General features: G+C 44.2%; 1 protein-coding gene across 36 annotated transcripts in view; it reads right to left on the minus strand.

Moving 5' to 3' along the window:
• The window catches only part of ARPP21 (cAMP regulated phosphoprotein 21), a 299,973-nt gene that overhangs the window by 52,943 nt on the left and 222,837 nt on the right, over positions 1-24,193 (minus strand). For 15 of the 36 annotated variants that reach the window (XM_074345294.1, XM_074345291.1, XM_074345295.1 and 12 more), the window contains 6 exons: positions 22,031-22,068; positions 20,100-20,159; positions 15,816-16,048; positions 8,953-9,186; positions 1,334-1,515; positions 298-393 (listed from right to left, as the gene is read on the minus strand). In XM_074345294.1, coding sequence (XP_074201395.1) covers positions 298-393; positions 1,334-1,515; positions 8,953-9,186; positions 15,816-16,048; positions 20,100-20,159; positions 22,031-22,068 — 843 coding nt within the window. The other 21 variants (XM_074345316.1, XM_074345313.1, XM_074345315.1 and 18 more) reach the window with 15 other exon arrangements.

The following is a 24,193-nucleotide window of genomic DNA, read 5'->3' on the forward strand; positions in this document are numbered from 1 at the left end:
AAAGCCTCACACCAAGTTCATGTGTCTCTGTGCTCCTGACTTCTCCCTCTGTGGACATACAATTCCTGTTTAACTCATAAACTATTAAAAGGGTACCAGGTTGCGGACACACTGAACATGGACAGATGACCAAACGGAAACCATTATTTTGGAGAGGGGTTGCAATGCTCTGGGATAAGACATTCACACACCACCTCCCCTGTCACAGTCAGCCCAGGGCAGCCAACAGGCATCAGCCAGCCCTGCACAGGAAGCTAGTAAAACCAGGAGAAAAGCCATTCACACTTGATACAGTACCATGGGGAACTGCGGCGTCGGAGACATGGGCAGGAGATGCTGGGGAGGGAAAGAGACAGCTGGAAATGGCACTGACTGTGGGGAAGCCTGCAGCCCCTGGACAGACAGGAGGGAAAAAAACTGATCAGGTAACAGGGAAGCAGTGGGGGCTGAAATCCCACAGGAAGGCAATGGCATCTGAAACATACCACCACCCTTCACAGGTCCTCCTGCCTCAACGCCCTCCGGAGTGGAGAACCAGCCACCAACGGGAAGCCAAAAGCCAGGCAGACCGGCACCAGCCAGCCTGAGGGAGGCTTGTGGCCCAGATATGAAATCATATGCTGAAACTTGCAAACATTCTAACACACTATCGACTTTAAAGAATCTTGCACTCAATAAAAAGAGAAGTTATCGCGACACTTTTCATGTTTTGTTGTTAGTTAGATCTCCTGGGTCTAAAAGTATTGTCCAAGGACTAAGAAGTAATAAAAAACCAAAAAGATTAGGTCCACCCTGGCAACCTACCTTGAACACTTCAGATTTCTGGGGACATTCCCACCTGTCACCCTAGAAAAGGACAGCTCTGTCTCTCTAACTGCTGAAAGAACAGCCAGGCCACCTCGGAGCAAGCTGGTTTCTAGTCTTCCCATTGTTGAAGCACCAACACTGGCTCTTTGCAGACACGAGTGCTGGTCTGCGTTGGGAATGGGTGAGCGAGGTGGTAACAATGGCCTGGATGGGGCTGACTTTGGTCCCTAAGACAGGCTCCTTGACACACACACAAAAGATCTTTCCAGATCTAAGGAAAAAATGTGTCATTCACTGTCCCAAGGACCATGCCTCGCCATGGAAGTCACTGGTTGGGGCACTTATTTCTCCCTAAACTTGAAATGAAGTCCTGCCAACCTGCAATCCAGGACTCTAGGTGGGTTGAGTTGAGTGGGTTGGGGTGGCATCGATGGAGAATACCCCTCTTCCCGAGGCACCACTGCTCCGAGGCTGGTGTGGCCTTCGTCCCCGCCGCTTCCCCGCCCGTCTTCCCTCCAGCCCTCACCTGAGTGACCAGCGGGCCTGCCATCTGCGGCTGGGGTGGCTGGACCTGCTGCTGGGGCTGTGGAGAGGGCTGCTGCTGCGGCTGCTGCTGGGACTGGCCCACCACCGCGCTCCGCAGGGGCTGCTGGCTGCTGGGGGGGTTGTAGATGGCGGGGGTTCCATCAGGATTCACAAAGGGCTGGCCTGCAAAGGAATCAGACCTCGGTTGAGGTAAACTTCTCGCGCTCTACTTTATAGGTGCTCAGAAAAGAACCTAAGGGAGAGGGGCGGGGCGGTGGAAATCCTGGACACCAGAACCCTGACCCAGGGGTGTCTATGACTCAGCTAGTTAGGCGAGATACCCATGTAAGCCCATTGCAATTGACGAAGCAGCAAGTAAGCCCACCAGCTTCAGGGCGATCTGCTAAAGCTAAGTGGATCCATGTCCAGTGGCCAGCAGTAAAGGAGGCCTGTGGAGAAGCCACCTTCACCGAGCCGTGTGTTTGGCTGCTCGGAACCTCACAGCCTCAGTGGCATAGCGTCCACTGAGAGGTAAGGGCTGTTTTCCATTTACACTATTCCAGCCACATTCACTTACTCACTATATACCAATGCATCTGTTTTGCTTCCACTGGCCTTGTCACCCACTCAGAGTCATGATCAGCTCCACAGATACATAAACAGCAAAATTAGACCACATCTACCCACACACTTCTCCAAACAGACAAGCAGGGGTACACAGGGGAGGCGCCTGAGATTCTGAAGGTGACGCCTACCAAGCCTGGCACAGAACCGTCTCATCATGGCCAAGCAACTAGACCTTATCTTGCCTCCTGAAGTCATGGCATGGTTCACTCTTACTGGTCCTACCATTGCAGGAGTGTTTCCTGATTTACCAAATGGTATCACGGGGACCCCATCAGCCATCGTGAGGGAGGAAGGTACCATCTCCCCATATTTCAGAAGAGGAAACAAAGGACCACCAGGAAAAGTTACAGGAATAAGAAGCTGAAAGGAGGAGGGTAAAAGGCAGCAAATGAAAGAGAGGAGAAGAGGAGGGAAAGGCAGGTAAGGGAGAACAAACAGGCTTCCAGTGTGATGGGCGCGGCAACAGGCACCTGACACCTGTGGCTGCTCTTCCGAGTTCCCCACAGATGCGCAATCTCAGTCCATGTTAGAGACAAGACAGGGCTCAGAGAGCCCAAGTGACTTGATCAGAAGTGTGCTAAACAGTGAGGCGGATGGCCAGGGAATGACCCTGGTCCCTTCACCTCCCAGCACACCAAACACCATAAGTGAATTATGCAAGTCTGCATAGTAAGTACCTGGTACAACATGGTACCACCAACAAAATCCAACCATCACTGAAAATTATCAACCAACACATGAGAAGTCAAGAGAGGTCGATGCTGCGTTTTAAGGTGGAATCACCACCAGGGTTGGTAGAAAAGGAAGAACCAGAACACGGAGAGGAAGATGGGCAAAGGGCTTGTGGACTGTTTATGAGTCCTTTCTTCCCTTTTCCATAACCCCACAGCCCACCGGGAAGGGGCGTGGTAGGAATGCTGGTTCCTAAGCTGAAGGCATGGAATAGTCTCCAGGAACCTGGGCACAGGCCTGGCAGGAGCAGGCCTCCCTGAAAGTGGGGGGGGGGGGTCTTCCTCCTCTGGGCATCAAGGAGGTGGCAGAGTAGCTTGCTGGGTTCCTCCCAAGCCCTGACTTCTAAAGCCTCTCCTTGCGCCGTTCTGGTCTGCAGGGCTGCGTGAAGCCCCTCACCCAGGGGAAGCGCACGCGCATGTGACGGCTGGGCAGTCAGCCTCACTCCGTAATAATCCACGTGAAGGACGACCCCGGGCCCCCAGGTGTGCGAGGAAAACTAGCAACGGACAGGAACAGACGGAGAGGGAAAACAGAGAAACTGACCCAAAGCAAACAATATTCTAGTGAAAAAAAGAAAAAGTCCGGTATTCAACCACAAAAACAGACTGTTACGGAAATGGGAACTGAGTCAACCAGCCCGGGGGAAGGGTGTAGCTCAAGTGGTAGAGCGCACACTTAGCAGGCACGAGGTCCTGGGTTCAATCCCCAGTACCTCCTCCAAAAAACAAACAAACCTAATTACCTGCCCCCTCAACCAAAAATGAAATTAAAAAAAATTAAGGAACAGAGTCAATCAGTGAATGTGTGCTCAGAGAGAGCAACCAGTCCCCAAAGTCTAGCTACCTCATGATGCCATTTCTGCTCCATTCAAGGTCAGGCGAAACTTCCCAAGGGCAGTGGACGTCAGAAGACTGGTACCTCGGGTGAGGCACAAGGGAACCTACTGGGAGAACAGACAGGATCTGGGTCTCATTTCGGTGGCGCTTACATGGGTGTCACACACATAAGCGTTTACCAAGGCCACACGCCCCGTGTGCGCACTTCACCTCTGTACTCTATAAATTACATTCCAGAAGTAAACTGGGATGGGCCCGGGAGGCACATGCAGAGGCTGCCAGGAAAACGCTCACATGTAATGAGCAACGGACTTGTTTTCAGCTCAATGAGGAACTGATATGAATGCTTAGCATTCCCCCAATTCTCAGCCCATATATTTATGTGTTATGTGTTATGTGTGTGTGTGTGTGTGTGTGTGTGTGTGTGTGTAAGCAACAAGAAACCGCAGGTGCTGCATATGCATGAACATACCTGCCAGAAGCAAGGAAGTCCTAACCGCAGTTTTACAACTAATCACGATGTGCTGTGATGGAAAAGCCAATGTGCCCAAATTATCTTCACAGAACGATGGTTAAATTTAGGTTTAAAAAAGATGTTCTTCATAGGCATTTGTTTTCCTATCACTATCATTGAATTGTAGCTACATTTTATTGTTTTAAATTATTTTTCTTTTTGTAAAAGTAACTTTTGAATTTAAAATATGCAACTCTTTTTTTTTCCCTGCAAACCCCAGCAATATGGGAAAGCATGAAAAAATAGCTCAGGTTTCAAAAATCTATTAGCCCATTTGGTGTTTTCAATCTTTGTTCCCCTCTCCTTTTCCATATCTTATAAAGGTAAGAGGAAAATTTTAACCTAACATTTAAAAAAATTACCACAGCAACCTCATATGAAATAATTTCAAAATCAGTCTCACTCTGTGCTTACAGACACACACACACAGATGGAAAAGAAAAGAAAAGAATCTTCTATGACTTTTGATTTACCCCAGTGAGAACTAGAGGGAGGGGTGAAAAACTGATCACACTCATGGTGAAAACGTAACTGCAAAATATTCCGATGTCATTTTTGAGAAGTCTCAGCTCCTCCATTTAAAATATTATTAATGTGCCGTGGACCAGAAGAAAGAAATGTGTCTGAAAAACCGCATGTGAAAAGCACTAAGGATGCACCAGGGGTAGAGACAGGTGGTAGGTTCTTCTGGAAAGAGAAGAGAGTATAAAACGTTGATTTTATGCTCACCAATGCACAATGGGGAGAAGTGAGGAAAATGAAAGAAGTCAGATGGATGCCAGGGAAGAGGGGGAAAAAAAACCCAACAAAACAATTTCCTAAGAGGGCCGGGACAGGTGACTATTGGTTTTCAAGTCAGGCAATGATCGCCTCTTTTGTGTTCTACCTCGTCTACCAATCCAGATGCAATTACGACTGAACACAGGCAATTAGTCTGAATGACAGCAGCTGGAAACCAAATGAGAAAGGCTCGCTGGCTCTAGGACTCTTGGACTTAGCAGAGGTTTTCAAGTCAGAAGGGCAGAAGTGAGTCCCGCATGGGTGCTGGCACAGGCTGGGAGAGGGCGGCGACAGAGCTAAGCCAGGGGGCCAAGAGCGGAGCCAGGGCAGAGAAAAGGACTGCATGCAGACCGCTTGTTCCTCTCAAATATGCGACAGTAAGTGAAAAATGTCTCCACTATCCACAGCGACGTGTGTAACGTGCAGCAGATATTATGTTACTAATCTGCACTGAAGGAGCCCATGCTCAGTGACTAAGACTCTGTTACCCATTCCAGGGATGCAAAAGAGAAACAAAAAACCTCAAGTATGACCTCTTCTCCCAAAGAGCTTATAAATGTGATGGAAACAAGGAAATGAACCCAAGGCAGTTCATACTAGATGCAAAGTGATCACATGCTCTTGGTTTCCAATATCAAAGCATGGCTCCCATGTACCTGGCAGAAGGGCATTTATTTAAAAAGAGAGGGGATGATGAGAGAAGTATTCTCCTTTCCTCATCCTTGGAAGGCGAGCAATCCAATTAGAAGAAAACTGATGATTATGGATAAGCAAAGATTAATTCAGTTCTTGAAAAGATATGTTTATAGACAGCACACAAAAACTTCACGGTGCATTTAAGCAAAAGGTGGAAGCAGTTAGGATAAGCTGATTATAGAAGTCCTGTGAAAAGCAAAAAAGTAGAGTGAGTATCAGAAAGAGAGCAGCCCTGAAGGGTGGCCCCAGGTCAAGTCCCTGCCGATGGCGTGTTCCCGCATCTCATGTTCATGAACTTGGAGCAGAGGAAGGCAAAGCAAAATGGCAAAACAACACACAGGGGCACTGGCGAGCGCCTGAGGGGTGCTGATGCCTGTTGGCATCTCGGGACAGCACTGAGTTACAAGAAAATAGCCGAAGACGAGCTTTCAGCTAAAAATTTCCAAAAGGAGGCTGAGTCCAAGACAGCTGGAGGAAGATCAAGCTCAAGAGTCAAAGCCAAGCTTGGCTTGCAAGGATGAAGGTGTGGTCCAGGGATAACGCTGAGAAAGCCTCTGCAGCGACTCCCTCACCCAGATGCCTGGAGAGCCAAGGAAGAACAGCCAGACGCAGGTCCTGAGCTAGAAATGGACCCGCGGGAGCTGAGTATAAAGCCAGATGAAATGAAAAGTTGCGGTCTCCCTGGGGAACTGCAAGACGGTGTGTGGGTACGTGAGTGGGGTTGGTTCCAGTGTGCCAGAGTCAGTGCCCAGGGAGAGCCCGGGCAATCGTGCTGACAAAGGAGTTTCACTTTTGTTTCATTTAGGAGACAAACGACTGGCAGGCACCTTAGTATTTCAAATTATTGCTTGTCTTATTCCTGCTTAAGACAGATATCTTATCAATCACAGTTTTACACATGAGCCACATTCTCAAATACATGACACTAGATGAAGAACCGTTCTACTACCCAGAGCAACATACATGGTGAATAGGAGACAGTGTTTCAATACTATGTAATTACTGAGGACCTGTGTCTGAGCACAGTGCCTAAGGCTACTTCGTGGTCCACTCTAGGGAAGCAAAAACTAGAGCCCAGAATGACCCGTCCCCACAAGGAACTCACAGGTGTGCTGCTAACAAGGACATGGCTCCAAGGGCAATTCACACAAGAAGCAAAGTAGTCTCATACTCTTGGATTCTAATACCGAAGCATCGCCACCACGTATTTGGCAGAAGGGTATTTAGGAAAGCGTGAGAGGTGTGGATTCCAGGGCTGCACAGCAATGCCTGAGAAAGATGAGTTCCAACCCAAATGAGGCAAATTTCTGGTTTCAAGAGTCATACGAGAGATTAGACAGCTGGACAGACAGACATGCACACATACACAGATATGTATGTAATATGTGATATGTGTGTACACAGGTACATCCATACACGTGCACATTTCCAGGTTACAGAAATAAACACATTCTGGAAGAGAGGAAACACCATGATGCACCTTACGTCCCACAAGTCAATCATGGTGCACAACGTATGAATACACTGTCCTCCTGGTCTAGGGAGAGTTTAATGTCTAGCATTTGCCAAATCAGAGACGTGTATCTGGAGATGCTGTTTACCAGTATTATTAGATGCTCTTCCTTAGTTAGGATCCTTTTGCAAAGGAGATATTTTGCTACAGCTCTAAATTACTCAATCCAGTGAATAAGAATTGAGACTTGGCATGAGGAAGCACTTTCTTTCTTTTTCTGTAAACAAGACTACAGATAATATACACATACACATGCATATCCACGCAGTCATTACAAATCACATCCCTGCCTTCTAGCCTAAAAAATACTCTTGAGCTGTTTTGAAACACTTTGCAATTCTGCGTAAAACACACCACTCCAAACTAATGCTTAGCATGTCCTGCTGTCTACAAGCCCGTCTCAATTAGAAGTGAAGGAATTCAAGCCAACAGAGTCAGATCATACTTTGATTGGCGCCCAGAGGTAATGAATAGGATCCTAGTTTTCTTTTAGTCTCCTTTATGGTGCTTACAATGACCCAAATAAAAATAAAAGCGGTCTAATATTCTCCTTAGAAATATCTGAGAGCTTTCAAATGGTTTTCAATAAAATAATTATGCCTTCTTTTCCCTCAAGCTTCTGGCATTTTCAAAACATCTCAATCAAATACTGTGACTTGAGAATGTGCCTGATGTTTTCATGAAATTGTGGCAATCAGTCAAGTAACTATTTGACTACCATCCTCACGCGTCTCTGATTTTCCTAATCACTAGGGAGCCCTGGCCATGCGAGAAGACGGAGGTCAGATCACTTTTACAAGATTCTCATCCAGTTTCGCATCTTTAAGTTTAGCTAAGCAAGCAAACACTCTGGAATAAGCTAAACCAAACCGCAGATATATTTTGAGAAAACTCATTTTTGGCTTCAGTCACTTAGAAAGGTGTGTAGAGAAGTGGCTGGTCAATGTCACCTTCTAACCCGAGGTTCCCAGCCCGGCACTGCCGACGTCACGGGCTGGATGCTCTGCTGTGACGGGCTGTCCTGTGCGTTTTAAGATGTTTAGTAGCCTCTCTGGCCTCTACCTCCATAGACCAGTGGCAGCCCCCTCCCCCCTAGGTCATGAAGATCAAAATATCTGCAGATATTGCCAGATGGCCTTGGGGGTGTGGGCAGAATCGCCTCTGCTTGAGAAGTTTCCCCACGAAGCAGGTGTGCATCAGTCCGTTTGCTCCATGCTCTGGGTCCTTTGACTCAGTGTGGAAGCTGGCTCACCGCTAGAGAAACTTACAAATAAGGAAAACAATGGCCACTCCTCATGAAGGAAACCATCATCATGGAGTTACCAGTTCTCCAAACCCTGCCCAAACCAGTCTAATCCTGAAATCCCTAACATCCATAAGAAGTCGTTCCCTGCACCCTCTCTGCCCCTGCTATTCCCTACTTCCCAGTGGGAGCTGAGTGGGGTTCTGAGGTGGGAAGACAATTTCTAGAGTTAAGAATCTGCCATGTGCTGCAGCTGATGTCTCAAGTTCCTGAAATATCTTGGATGCAAAAACATATTTGACACAAAACACCAAGCTAACCAAGGATTTAGTCAAAGAAACATAAAATTTCTATTGGTACATCCCTGTTCATCACTCCACAGTTTCTGATCTTAGCTCCTGGGAATACACGAGACACACCATGGTCAGGGAAGAGAGGACAGAGAGACAAGTGGGTATCTGTGGGGAGCATCTGGATTTATATCCGTATATCAAGATCAATATAAAGATTCCAGCTCTCTATAGATCTGCTCTTCCTGAATCAAGACCGCACACAACAGTTCATGCACCAAACTCTCCTGTCAGGAATTTTCCAGAACACTTGCTGGCAAATGTATAAGCTCAAATGCAAGGACGAACCCCTGACCTGTCCTCTGCCAAAGCAGAGGCCGCAAGCTGACCTGTGTGCGGGTTGAGAAGGATGCTCCCGGGCGGGATGCCTGTTGCCGCTTCGAGTGGAAGGAGGATGTAGCTCGTGCTGCTGGGAGCCACCTGGCCCCCCATTCCATTCTCCGGGTAGCTCACACAGCCGGGGGAACTGGCTGCCACGCCCGAGGCTAGTGGTGTGCTCTGCAGAGGTGGGTGGGTGCGAGACAGGGAGCCCGAGGAGCCCGCACTGCTGGAAGATTCAGAACCTGCGGCAGAGACACAGATCAGTAGATCATTCAACATGGACGAGGGGAGGAACCACGGCTGACTGCAAACAGTCCATCGCTGTGAATCTGAGGTGAGCACTGCGGGATCACATTAACTAATGTCCCTCCCCTATCTGGGGTCCGCATTTTATTGAAGTATTTGCTGCATCTTTTTCAGATGTGTCAAATTCTCGGGAAGACAGAGGAAGAAGGAGCCGTCTCTCTTCCCGGCTTCTCACGTGCCATTAGGGTGATAAGCTGGTAAATAAGTGGTGCCTTAAAGCTGGGAACTCCAGTGCCTGAAACCGCCTGTCTCCCTGAGTAACTGAGGCCATGGGAATGTCCCAGGGAGCTGGAGTTAGGAGAACAAAAGGACTGGGCTGGAGGCGAGGGGGCCTGCAGTTTAAGGAGGAGTCCTATGGTCAGGCAGATGGTTCTAAAGTCCTGTTTCTCCACCATCCATAAAGCTGAATTTTGAAGGGTTGTGGTCAGAAACCATCTCTTCCCTTCTACGTAAACAGAATAGCTCACTGGCTCATTCCTCCTGGAAGTGATTACAATCTTACTGCGTTTCACATATACACAGAATCTTATTAATATGACCAAGAGATGAACCAAGGAGGGCTTGGCCTTCATGATAATGATCGAGCATCCTTCAGATGACACGGAAGAGTAAAATCATGGAGAGATTTGTGGACTGCGGATTTCTCAAACATGTAGGCAACTGGGTCAGTGTGCAGCAGCCTCCAAGATGGAACCCAGCACCAATCATCTCCCTCTCCCTCCAATGTGAACCAAAAACAAAAAACAAAAAGCACTGGCTACATCCCTTGCCTTCGCTGCAACCGGAGCCAAGCAGCTCTACACCCGTGACCATGGCTGTTCTGAGCCCTGAATACTAAGCAGAGCATCAGAGAGAAAATGCACCAAGCAAAATATCTGGGTCTCTGAATTCAGACTAACAGATGGGCTGAATGATTATCATAGGTTGCAAGAATAGAGAATAAGAAATGTTACAAGCTTTTAGCCCACACTATTGATTTGTGTCATTAAAAATGCATTATTCTGTGTCATTAAAGGTTAACATATATAAGGAATAGCTAACATTGTTCTGAAGATTCTAAAATATGTTCTTAAATGAAACTGGAGACCTTTTAAAATAAGTGAGAGGAAGACACATGCGATTGCAGAGAAGAGGGGCCACTGGAGAGTGTGGTCAGTTTGGAGGAAGAGGGCAGTGATAGTTACTGAACACGTAGGATGTGTGAGCACCTGGGTAAACGCTGTAATGGTAAGAATTATGACTGCCTATAGAGATGGGGAAACTGAAGCAGACAGAAGGCAGGTGACACAAGCCGACTCACTGAGCCAGGCGAGGACAGGGCTGGCACGTGCACCAGGCAGACTGATCCAGATTTAACCGCGACCCAGCACTGCCTCCTGAAAGCACGCGTGTGCACATACCAGGGACTGCCACAGCGGTCTCGGGGAGGAGTCTTCCTGGCTTTTTCTGTGACTTGATTATTACTAATGATGAAGTTTCAGGTTAATTCTGGACGCTCCATCTAACTAGTGGTGATGAGGCTCTGAATAATGTATGAGGAGAAAAGTAAAGGATCTAAAAGGAAATTCGAAAACGCTAAGAGTAGTTTTGAGACTACATGGCTGACAGGTCTGACCTGGAAGTCACAGCCCCAGTGCAAACTATGCCAGGCGTTTGTGGACTTCGGCATATGATTTGATGCTACAGCTCGACTTTGACGCTAGTGCAGTCGATCACAACAGCAATGACAGTAAATACAATAAAACTTCCTGCCTCTAGATGTTGAAGGTCATGCGCAGTTGACTCAGCCCATGTCCAGGCTGAGGGGCTGGATGGTGAGGAAGACTTTGGACTAAGAAGGCAGCTCCTCACTCTGGCTGGAGGGCTGAGCTAGCGCTGGCCTGGGCGTCTGTGTTGGTGGCGGGGACGGATGCCCACAGACTGATGTGCCTCAATAAAATCCAAAAAATGACCTCATTTTGGCTTTTGGAAGATGGCCATTCACCCGATTGGCAGTATCATCTCCTTCTATGGGCTGAGAAAAAGCAGCAGCTTCAACAGAACAAGGAGAAGACAATGTAAATGATTTGATGCCATAGGTTAAAAGAAGGAAGGAAGGAAAAGTAAATTTGGCTTAAACTCCGAATACTTGCAAAGGAGGCAGACCTCCTTGGAGGGCACAGCAGTCACCAGGCAGCCTTGTTTAGTAACCAGCCTTTCTGGCTGGCATCTAACCAGCTTTGACCAGCTTATAAGCATCAGGTCACCTAGAGTTGGGTAAAGCAGTATGAATTACTGAAATTCTTAATAAAAAATGGATATCAGCGATGGTGATAAAAGCCACAGGATTAGAAGTGCTCACATATTTAAAAAGTTAATATTTGAGAACTTTACCACTTGGAGTGCTAAGAGTTCCAAGTGTTTTGGGTTTCCTTTTTCCAGGGACTTAATGATAATAGTGACAAATATTTAAACAGTACATCTGTGTGACAAGCATTGGGTTAATCGCTCTATATGAATTATCTAATCTACTTTTCACAGCAACCTCATTTGGCAGATGAGAGCTGACCCTCAGAGACGTTAAGTAAATTTCCCAAGTGCAAATTAGCACGCGGTGGAGTCTGAGTTCACACCCAACAAAGCAACTTCACTGACCACACTCCAAGCCTGCAGGTCAGATGGTTACCCTAAAGTCATTCCAGCAAGAACCAGGTGGGACCAAGTTCTAGGAGACACTGCACAGAAATTCAATTCTCCTCACAGTAGGATGCTCAGGAACTGAAGCTGGACCCTGAGGGGCAGCTTGTGGGAGGTGCTGAGAGAAGACATCAGAGCAGGTGGGTAAGAGCTGCAGGTGAACACTCAAGACAGAAACAGTAAAAAGGAAAGGGGGAAAATGGGAGGAAAAGACTGGAAAAGAGATCATAAGGGAAAGAAAGATGGGAAGTGACTTCTTTAGACCTCAATGTCCTCGTTTGTAGTAAGCCACAGACTAAATGATGATGGCCTTAAAGTTCCCCTCAGCCTAACTACACTCTAGAAAGTTTCTTCTGACAATAGGCCCTGCACCTTCCTTTTCTTACAACATTTCTGTCCCTTTAAGATGCATATCCTCTCTTGGCCACTTACTAGTTGTAGTACCTACGAAGGTCTTTCTTCTTTCTTTCTTTTTCTTAAATGGCAGTACTGGGGATGGAACCCAGGACCTCAGGCGTGGTAAGCATGTGCTCTACCACTGAGCTGTACCTACCCCTCACCCCAAAGGAAGATCTTTTCTAAAGGACTTGGGAGCCATCCCTTAGAAGTATAATCATTAAAAACGTTAGCACCCTTATCTGCCAGTCTCTGTGGGAGCCTGCCTTCCTGTCAGCAGGCTGTCTGGTCTCCCACTTCTGACTGCAGCAGTCTTGACCTCTGTTGGATTATGGGTAAAGTCTTCTTGCCTGTTTAACTGGTCAGATGCAATTTTTCTTATATAAGGACCCTAAGCCAGAAGTATTTTTTTTTCCTGAATTCAAGAAAATGTTTCCAGATCCAGGGGTCAGAGTTCAGTAGCATAACCTAAAGCTTCTGAAATGACAAGGAGGGCGAATATCCTGGATGCGCTAGTGTAGTGGTGACAACGAACACTAGAAAAGGAGGCTGTGGAAAGAGGAGGAGTCGTGCACTGGCCCCAGAAACCCTCTGGGGTGTGGACCAGGAAGGTGACCCTTGCACCCAGAAAACAAGATGCCAAGCGGCCGGGTAACACTGTTAAAACCAAACAGAAGGCTGTTTTGTTTCTCCAGAGCAGTGGTTTCTCAAGCGTGGTTTGTGGACAAGCAACTTGAACTTTACCAAATCCTTCCTGGGGTCCTGAGGCAAAGCTGAGAAGCACTGCTCTGGACATCGAGAGGGAGGGACACGAGCGAAACAACACGGTGTGGCCAGGGTGGAAACAGATGTCCTAGTCTTATTTCTCAACCAGGGGGTCACTGGCGAGAAACAGCCGAGGCTGCACTGTGGACACCACTGAAGTCCTCTTCCCCGTGCGGCTGTGATGACACCGTCGACCCACAGGCCTGCACTGGCGCTCTGATGGGTGGCCGCTGCCGTGCTTGGTGCAGGGGGCGCACTGAGGGAAGGACAGCCCGGATCTCGGGAGGTTGTGCTCGTCCACTCCGACTTTAGTAACACTTTACCCAAAATGTAGGAAAACATGTTTCCCACTTGGAAAAAGTCTCCTTATTATCTGTTTGAAACTACAACCTATGTACTTGGGGGTGGAGAAGAGTAACTTAAATGTCACAGCTCCAGACTCAGTTTCTAAAAGGTCATGCAAAGTTTGCAGCTCCACCGTGAACAGTGCGGTGAAACCGGGAAACGTGTGCTGTTCTGAAGCTCTGTGACAGCAAGACTGACAGCTCTGCTTCACAAAACCATCTTGGAAACTGGAATTTTGTTTGACACCCTATCTGGAGCTTCTTTTTTTTTTTTTTTTCCTTTCCACTCCTGTACCTTGACAAGCTTTCAAATAGAGACACTTAGATTAAAAGAAAAAAAATGTCTGAACCACTTACAATTTCTCATCATGCTTCAAAGAACGTGGCATTTTCGCATTCTCGAAGCATTTTAAATGTTTCCAGAGAGCTTTGCTTTGGAAATGATTGGGGGTTGGTGCATGGAAAGTGAGGATTAATTTAAAAATCTTAAGAGCTCTTTTGGTGTGCTGGAATTTTTAAGTGCACCATTTAAGGTACTCGGTTTCTGCGTTTGAAGGAGATTTAAAACTATTTAACCTTTCTTAGTTTACAAGAGCTCAAGTGCACCACAGTGGAGTTTCTTGACTTCAGTTGCTGCAATAGTGGGATATAAGAGCAATTAATTAGACCGAGAAATCAAGAATTCACCAGCTGGTGAATAAAAATGACAGAAGGATATGTGAGCCCACCTGAATCTTTCTAAGCAGAATACATATACACACACACACGATTATGTATGTATATATACACACATACGTTATATATATGTGTATATACATATGTGGTGGCTGTGACTAAATGCTATTAATTTTCTGCCTATGTAGGAAAACACAAGATAATTTCTTAGGAAGCACTTGTCAACAACATAATTATGTTAAGGCATCAGCATAATGAGCTGAGATCTCACAGAGTCTCCCCCAGCGCTGGTGGGAAGCCTGGTTGGGGAGGTATTCATGATGGAGGGCAGCCCCTGTTCACCACTGGGTGGTGGTGTCCTTTCTTCAATCCCCGCAGGGCCCTGGCCTCCCAGTCCTTGCATACCCAGGCCATGAACACACCGAACGCACCAGCAGTGTATCCTGACGCCCAGGGCACAACACTGGATCACAACTCTCTACCCCAACCCAGGCAGAGAGTCAGGGCCTCCAAACCTCTGAGGCAAAGCCAAACCCAAGCCAGAAGGGAGTACATGCTAACGTCAGGAACTTAAGTTTGCGGAGGGCTACTGAACTGTCATCTGTCAACTTCCTGGGATTTTCTCATATTTTAATTTGTGGCCACTTGAAAATACCTTGAAAATAATGGTGAGGGGCTCCTGGGAGACAAGTGCTCATGCTGGCAGGCTTGGGCGGGGGGGTTGTGCGGGTTCACAGGGGCCTCACCGTGCTGACACTTCTGTCAGCGTCAAGTTGTTCCAAGTTAATGGTTCTCCTAGATCTCTCATCCTCATGCATTTCCCAAAGCCTGGCCATGCAAACCTAACTACCTACGTCAAAAGATCACTATTCATTCAGAAGAAAACAGGGGGGAAAAAAAAGATGCATGCGCCTAGCTGCTTAGAAAAATTGAAAGCATTCTGAAGCTCACTTTCCTTATCTGCAAAGCAGGGACAAAAACATCAAATAGAAATTACAAAAATAAGCAAGAACTAGTGTTTACTGCGGGCTTGTAACTTGCAGGCGTAATTCGAATTGCTTTGTGTATATTAACTCTGAGCCTTTGGGATAACCTTGAAGCATAGGTCCCTTTTCTCAGATGAGGAAACAAACAGGTTAAGTAACTTGCCCTGGATCATACTAAGCGCACGCTGCGGGTGGAGCACAAGCTTGGCGGGAGAACACAGGCTTGGTGTGCCTGAGGTCCTGGGTTCAATCCCCAGTGCCTCTGTTACGGAGGAAAAAAGAAGTGTACTAAAGCAAGAACTGAAACTATTAATATCATAATTACCTCACAACGTGGTTTAAAGGAATAAATCATCATAGTAAATTGAAAAAAAAAAAACAGCTAACCTTTGTTAAATAGTTGCCTTGTGCAGGTGCCTTGGTAACTATTTTTATATAAATGATCACATTTAAACTTTAAATAGTCTGCCAAGTCTGCATTCTATTACCACCTACATTTTATAGGTAAGGATGCTAAAGATTTGAGAGGTGCATGACTAGACCTGGCACACAGCTAGCGGGGGCCCATACTGCTACTTAAATTGCACGTTCTGACTTGGTAGCTTTTCCCCGTAAGTCACATCATCGTCTTTAGTTAACTGGAAGTCAGAGAGAGAGGTGCCTCTACAGCTTGGGTAGAATCCTGAAACGATCACAGGACACATAAACCCACTCAGTACTAACTACCTGCTTTGGACAGCTTCCCGGTGCTCCTGGTGCTGGACGTACTGTCACCTCTGGTTAGCACCGTGATGCCCCCAAAGCTCGCCGTCTTGGTCATGGCAGGCTTGAGATTGCGGTTGGAGCTGTCGGAGTCTGTGCTGCTCCAGGCCCTCTGGTGGTCGGACCACTTGAGTTCATTCTCCGAGCTGCTCTGCCGACTCCCAGACGTCCTCCCTGAGCCGTCTCTGTTGCCCCTGGAGCACAGCCGCCAGAAAGACGCACAGGACAGTGTTAGATTCCGTGAGCAGAGTGGACAGAGAGCGGGACCTTTCTTGTAAGAGTCGTCTACACCAGACTCTCCTTGTCAACCCTCTCTCTGACACCTGCCGTCTCGCAAACAGTGCCACAGACACCTCATGGATGTACAGACAGGGAACACATCACGTGACACTCAGGTTACAAACAGGAAAACCAAACCTAGAAATGTCACACGACCCCTCTGCCAGTGAAGGACAAACAAGAAAAATACAAAACAGAATTGCTACCTTCTCTTGTGGAAAGGAGAGAGGGGGATAAGTTCTCCTGACCCACATCAACAATGAGTCAATGTGTAAAAGTAATTATGATGTTGGATGATCCTAGAAGCAACTCCCAGGGAAGGAGAGTTTTGTTTTTCCCTTGAGCTTGTTAAGTAAGCGGACCATGGGGAAATGCACACAGTTCCAAAGAAGCCATTTGCTAACTTAGTTTCTAACTTAATGAGATCTAGATCTGAATTCATTCAGGCCTTGGCAGAGAGCACAGAAATTATAAATTCCTCTGTTAACCTATGGTGCGAATTTTGCCCGGTGACTTTAACCTTCAGGGGCAGAGGAAAGAGCCCTTTCATCACTCTCACATAGAGAAACTCGTGATAGCAACAACGGCGTGGACACTACACTGACACGAAACTTTCCAAGGAGGTCAACGGAAGTCACAAAAGAGCTCCATGGGTGAAACGACACATTTTTTCAAAATGCAAATAGAAAAGGAACTGATTGGAAGAGGTCCAATAGCCAGAAGTGAATTTTGAAGACTCCAGAGTACTTCTAAGCCATGTGCAAAATTGCATGTATTTTAGAGAGAAAGTGGATGAAATCTGCATTTTCATTGGTTTCCAACTGTTTAAAGAGTAACTTCGCTAAATATTTTCAAAGCCTTTTCTGCCGCTGGAAATAATGGATCATCAAACCATTCGAAGATTCTCATGGGTTATAAACAACTAAAGGGGACAAAAATCATGGGCAATAGATCTAAGCCCTAATTTTGTATCATTGTGCAATGGGAAACAAATCTTGATCCAACCCTCACAGATGTGAACAGTAGATTTACTAACATTTATATTCTTCTAAAGACAGCTGTGGGTTGTTGGGAGCTAGAAATAAGTGGGTCTGACTGGAACACTCACTAACCAAACTGTACAGAAAGTAAACAGAAAATTTCAGGTTTTGCTTCAGCTTTACTTACTGAGCTTTTCTTTTCTTCTCTTCCCTGAAAACTTAAGAAGGGTAATGGATTCAAGAGATAATAAAAATGAAATAGCTAGTCTGTGATAAAAACTCTATAAAGTGAGGGGAGAGAAGGCAACAGAAAACTCACAAGAGGCACTCGGTGCCTGGCTATCCTCCCTCAAGGTTTTCTTACAAACATTCTCTCCGTGTTCAGCACCTCAGGGATGGTGGCCCATAGAAACAAGGACCATTTAGAGAAAGACCATTTTGTGAGTAGCAAGTATCAGACACTCAGCAATGGCCAGGTGACTTAAACTCCTGTGAAATTCAAGCACCCAGAGGAAGTCGGGTGGAGAAAAACCAGCCTTTTCAAGGGCTTGGTGCTCTATTCCTGACTGTTTCCCTTTCAATCTCCAAATTCAACTTCATTCTTTTCTCACATAATTCTGATTCACTTGACCCACCCTTGACAAAGCCTGACTAAATCATTATTTAGCAATTGTGAATGTGCCAGGGATGTGACAATAATCTCCCCTGTAGCTCATTTAGAATATTATAGGAAAAGACTTGAGGTGGGCCTTAGCTTCAGCACAAGGTACGTCCGGAAGGAATGCCCCACATGATGGTGATCATCACTAATTGTGCTTCACACACTCTCTCCTCAACTCTGCACCTCCACAGGCGGAACTCAGACCTCCTCTAAGTGCCAGTGTGGCCCAACCTCTCTGCGAAGGAGATGTCCACCACTGTTCCTAGGTGCATTTTAGTGCGCGGTAGTTTGCGCTCTTCATCTTGGTAGAGCTGTTTCCTAAACCCTGGGGAGTTCCTCCAGACTCCTGCCACATCTTCCGGCCAACACGGCAACCTAAGATTTCCTCAGCTTCTTCTGCCTCTACTCCACTGGCTCAAATCATCATTCCAAGTCAAGATCTGTGCATTTAACAAAAATGGAATTTAAGTTGTTGCTGTAGAGAGTCAGCATTAATGAGATTCAAAATAATGCATCTAATTCTAATTTATGACCTCCAGATATTTATCCAAAAAAGTATCTTTTATGACTCTCTCTACTGATCATTCATCTTAACATTGGCAAGGTAAGGTTCAGAACTGAATTTTATACCATTTTGGGTGTAGAATCACAGGCATCATAGAAAAATACAGAAAAATAAGTGCCTTCCCACCCCTCTTCAGCCCAGTCCTGGTCCCCTTCCACTGGAAACTGGGAAGACACTGATCAGCACGACAGTGATACTGAGATATCTGGTCGTCAGGAGGAGTCGGCCCTCTTGTATGTAATTTGACTCGAGTCATAATAAAGCACATATTCTAAGTTCTGTTTCTGTGCTAATTAACGTAACTGATAACTTTTATTTTCCTTCCTGTCTGAATATGGTATCTTTTTAAACCAAGTTAGGCATGATGTACACTTTGAATTGCTTTTATCAGTGTGCGGATGGCTTCGAGCTAAATTATATGCCTGAGTGTCTGTGCTTGGTGATCTTGGTGGGTTACAGCGTCCATATTTGGGATGGCTGACCTGAGTAGATAGTCTCTGGCTAGGGACGAGATTTGGGGCTACGTAAAACTAACTGGCCGCTAGGGGTCAAGAACCCGTATTTTTTCCACATTGGTCTAAACAAACCAGGTCATGATGTCTGAGCGCAGGAGAACTAGTGAAGTCCAATCCTTCTGAGTTTTCCAGGGGGGAAAATGCAAGGTTTCATACTTGAAAATTACCTGTCTAGTGATACAGGAGGAAGGTATCAGATGTGTGGTGCAACCCAGGAAAGTAAAGGACATTTCAAAAAACAGATCCTGTTTTTTGTTTTTGCCAAAGTGTAGGAAGAAGAAATTACTCTAACTTTTCCAATGATGAGGGTCCAAAGTCTAGATTTATAGCAGAAAGATATGCTCTGAGCACAGAATCCATTTACTTTTGGGGGTATTTTCTTTCTTCTAAGCAATCAAGAAGTTTGTTTTGCCTTTCCTACACATGAACCCTAATATTCATAAAAGCAGTAGCATATTAAAAACATGGTATTTAGGTATTGAATATATATAATGCATATGTATATGAATATACATAGCACTGTGTATCCTTGGCCCTATAATGGAGGCTAGAGATACATTTAATAAAGTAACATGAGAACAGGTATAGTCCCTCTGCTTTCATGGCACTCGCTAGCCTCGTATAAAATTTTATATATTTTATTATATACAATAGTATAAAATTACATATATATTTTCTATGTATATGTGTGTATGTATATATATATAAAATCTATTCCCTACCTGCCACACAGGTCCTGATTTAAGTAGTTCATTATAATTGAAAACAATCCCCTATTTTTCTTTAGAAATAAAATCTGTGCTTGAAAAAAATATTGTTGGAAATATTATGATGGATAGTAGTGGCTAAAAATCAACTGCTCAAATAGAGTTATCATTGATTTATTTTCCAGGACTCGGAATGTGTATGCAACTGCAACCTGTCAGAGAAACTTTAACTCAGTGTAATGCAGCAAAGTGGATTCGGGAATGTGAGATCAGTGTGCTGCCAAAGTTAGCCCGGGTGGGGGAAAGAAAAAAAAGAGGAAGAACTCTAAAGGCCTGGATACAAAGCAGTGGTTCCCCAGCCCCGAATCTCACATGATTCAATATGGCTTTAACACTAGCTCTGTAACAAGCTTTACAGAGATAACCAAACATATTTCATTTCATGAACAGAGATATTTTACACTAATACACTTATAGTTAACATTGATTCTCCCACATAATCTGAAAACACAGTTTTAAGAAATTAAACCATACCAACCGAAAGAGCTGTCTTTTCTTATAGGTCTCATTGCATATGTTACTGTCTTCCAAGAGCCTACTGGAAATGAAAAACATGGTTTTTATGATGTAAAATCTAAGGGTACTAAATGCCTTATGTTAAAAGCATGTGTAATCCACTATAGCACACCTGTCTTGCAAATCACCCCTACACACTAGGGTTTATTTGCATGATGTTGAATTTTGCCCTAGTAAATGAATGGCAGCCTACCTTAGGATTTTATTTTTCCCTACCCTAAGATTAAGGCACTGATGTTAGATAAGGGAGAAGGGAGGGAAGAAAGAATAGAGGGAATGGAAGACAAGAGGAGAATAAAAGAAACTGATATAGATATAATAGTTAATCCATTAAATATATTATTTGCAATTTTTTCCCTTGGGTCACATTACAGTTATTTTCTATTTTGGGGGCATAGTGAAATACGGCATCTAAAGGCAAGTATCTAAGAAATATATTCATTTTTGTATGGGATCTACTCGATTAGATTTTTGCTTTTGGGGACCATTCAGATTCATTCATATATGCAATGCATATTTGTGACCAATTACTGTGTTGATGAATATAACCCAATTTGAATATTAGAGACACTTAAGTGCATTAGCCGTCTTTTTTAATAAAAAACACAAGTGAATGAATAAGATTAAAGAGTAAGTAGGGAAAATGGATAGAAGAATAGGGAATGAGGCATCCTACAAAACGGAATTCTAAACGCTCAATCTTTTCGGTAAGGATACAGAATTTTCGAATGCTTCAGAATCATCCCTAAGATGTTAACGCTCAGAGATTCTTTAACTGTAAGGAACATCTGTCTAAATCTCTACGGATTTTTGATGGTTCTTTTGACGCCTTATAAAGACTTGTTCACTACTTTCATCCTTTCTTCTATGAGAGGTTATTCAGCTGAAGATTTCTAACTGCGAATATGAATGACAGCATTTTTAAAAACCAATCATCTCTAATGCCCAGTGTAAATTTTCTGTAGGTATTGGAATTTAATAAAATAGCCTCCATTTTAATAAATTTTATATTGATAACAGAACACCCATTAAGCCAACACCTGAAATGAAATTAACCACCACTTTTTAAATGGAGACCATATTTCCAATCCAAGTTGCCCGTTGTGATGCATCTTAACTGTGATCAGTACAGCTAATGTGGAATTCCTTAATTCCCCTTGAAAATCTGCAGTTAAATCAATGGAGCATTTTAATATCTGTATCTGTTTCGAATGAATTTTTTTAAAAAGGTACATATTAAGTTTGAAAAGTTCTGCTCTTTTACTCAAGACTTTGTATAAATATTTTAACCCATTCATTTTACAACCAGCACCTCCCCTGCTAACACCCATCCAGATACACTGGTAAATCTAGATCGGCTTAGATAAGTTTTCCAAGTTAGCCTTTTATGAAGACTGATAAGACTATTCAGAATGAGAAATTTAAAACAGTATTATTCAAACAATTACTTGCACAGCTACACATAATTACGGGGCACAGGAAGTGGCCAATAACACCAAATACACAAGTAACTTTAAGCAGCCAAATCAGTAAAGCCAATGAAACTGCAATTTCCTGTGTGGTCTCAACATTTATACTTTTTAACGTCAGGGGAAGGTAACAGGATTACACCTTTGGAAGGCAGAAGTTGAGACTTCAAATAAGGAAAATGTTGAAATTTATGTTCGGAAGTAACTGAGAGAGATTTTTTTGACCAAAATAAGTAGCTTTTAGACATGCTAAATAACATATATGTGTGCATATATATGTGCGTACGCATAGATATATGTATTTATTTATACATATATTCAAGCACACACTTATATATGAGAGAGATATATATCTATGGATATACAGGACACACATGACAGATTTTGTTCCTCTAAAGACATGAAAAAGCAAATTTCATTTTACCTGTTTTCCACAAAAAGGCTTTCCTGGGAGCAAACTGACTGAAAAATAAAAAAAAAAAGGCATTGTATCAGATGTTCTGGATACGCTGAGGGAGCCCAGATTCTTGCCTGACTGTAAAGCTACTTTTCCCCTAAGAGGAAAAAAAATTAAGAAACTAGGTATCAGTTTTAGAAAACGTGGAAATGAAAAAGGAAAGAACAGGTTAGAAGTGTAAACCACTCTCACGCAGCGCTCCTCCATCTTAGCATCTCCAGTTTTCAAACAGATTTAGCTCGTTCAGCATCAAGGTCAATGTGAATAAAACTGCTGGAGACACCTGTGCACCTGGGAGCCTGAGCTAGCGGTTTCCTCCGGGGCTGTGGAGATGCAGCCGCCAGCAAGAGCCAAGAGGGACAAGTTTGCATCAAGGCAGGGCGTGCAGACTTGGCACGATCCACCTGAGGATGGGAGAGCCATAGAGCTACATTCCTGAAATGATTACCTGGCAATGATAAGCGCTCACTGAGTAAACAGATTGCCTGCCAGACTCTCAACATTAAAGAGAAGGCATCAATCAATATGGGGGGGGGGGGGAGGGCGCAGAAAACAAGTGAGAACAAAATGAAATTCACGGGGAAGGAATGTGAGGCTCCAAGCTAATATATCTTAGTTTCCACACACACAGAAAACACAGTGACTTTCTTCTTAGCTTCTGCTCCCTAGCATTCACTTCTTATCTACCTTGTGTTTAATATACAACGTAGGGGAGATGAAATTCCATAGTCATTACATGCTGGGGAAAGGCAGATCACATTAAGTTTTAATAAACGGAAAAACAGAAGTCTAAACAAAATAGGGTGCAATGGTCCTGAAATACAATGACTGTGTTTAGGAATTAACATAAAACTATTTTCAAAGTACTAAGATTTTAAAGGTAAACACAGACACCGTATTATACGTGTAGGTTTTCTAAATGATCAACAAGTCATCTGCTAAAGGGACAGAGGCTTAACAGGCAGGTCCATTTTAAGATAAACTAAAACTAAAGAAATAATAATGACCTTTCAAAATGGAATTTTTGAATTAAAAACGCTGCTAATGTAACCACTGCTAGGGGAGGCCAGCAGGATATTGGTGTCTTTCTCCATTTTACAGGAGGAATCATTTCCTTCCATTAAGCCGAAGGGCTAGATCTGGGCATGCCATTTCTCTCAGTGTTCTGAGCATTTTAGTTAGGGCATCTCTAGAACCACCTGTTTTAACCTCTGTGCATTTAACATGCGTCCTGAAGATCAAGTGTGCAAAAATTTTCATTTAGCAGAAGTCCAAAAGAGTCAATTAAGAAAAAAAGGTTTTTCAGAAAAAATCTTTTTTTTTTGATGCTTAATGAAGGGAAACAAATACAAACGATGTGTCGCTGATGTTCCTATGAGGATCTCTTTAAAGAAAGCTCAATATTCTACTGTCTGTATTTTCTTTAGTTTCATTTCCCTACCACTTACAGCCAAGTCATGGTATGTGAAGGAAAGGGGAAAAAGGGAGAAGGAGGGAAACTAAACAAAAACAACACCTTCTTTCAAATCTCTGTCAATAAAGAAATACCAAGACAATTTTTTACAATTAAAAAAAGAAAGAAAGACAGGGAGATTGTGTCAGATGTCCACTATGAATGTAATACTTTGCTGCTTCTCAGCTCCTGGGGTTGGGAAAGAGGTCAGTTACATTTAGGATATTCTGGTTGGTATTGAAAGACTGAGACTCAGCTATTTCTTTGAAAGACTTGATTAAAGACAGGCTGACCTCTTCAGACTTGTTAATCCAGTAGCATTTGGGGGAAAAGTTAAGCAGCCCAAACACTTGAATTAAAAAATAAGTCACCTGCAAGTCAAAGATGATTTCCCCCAAATCCATCTCAAGAGCATCTTTCTGATTTGGGGGGAAAAGTCCTAAAAATCATTTCATCATCCATCCACCAAATTTTCATAAATAAGACAGAGACAGGGGCTATGATTCAGTGACTGATGAAAATGTATATATATTTTTAAAAATAGTATTAATAACTTACACATCTTAATAGCAGAGAAGGATAAAACTGTCAGAGTAATTAAGCCTAGCATTCCGAGCTGTCATTTATATGCATTCTGAGATACAAAGGGCTCTTTTTTTAAAGGAGAAAAACGTTTT

The sequence above is a fragment of the Camelus bactrianus genome, chromosome 17, assembly GCF_048773025.1.
Source record: "Camelus bactrianus isolate YW-2024 breed Bactrian camel chromosome 17, ASM4877302v1, whole genome shotgun sequence".
NCBI lineage: Eukaryota > Metazoa > Chordata > Mammalia > Artiodactyla > Camelidae > Camelus > Camelus bactrianus.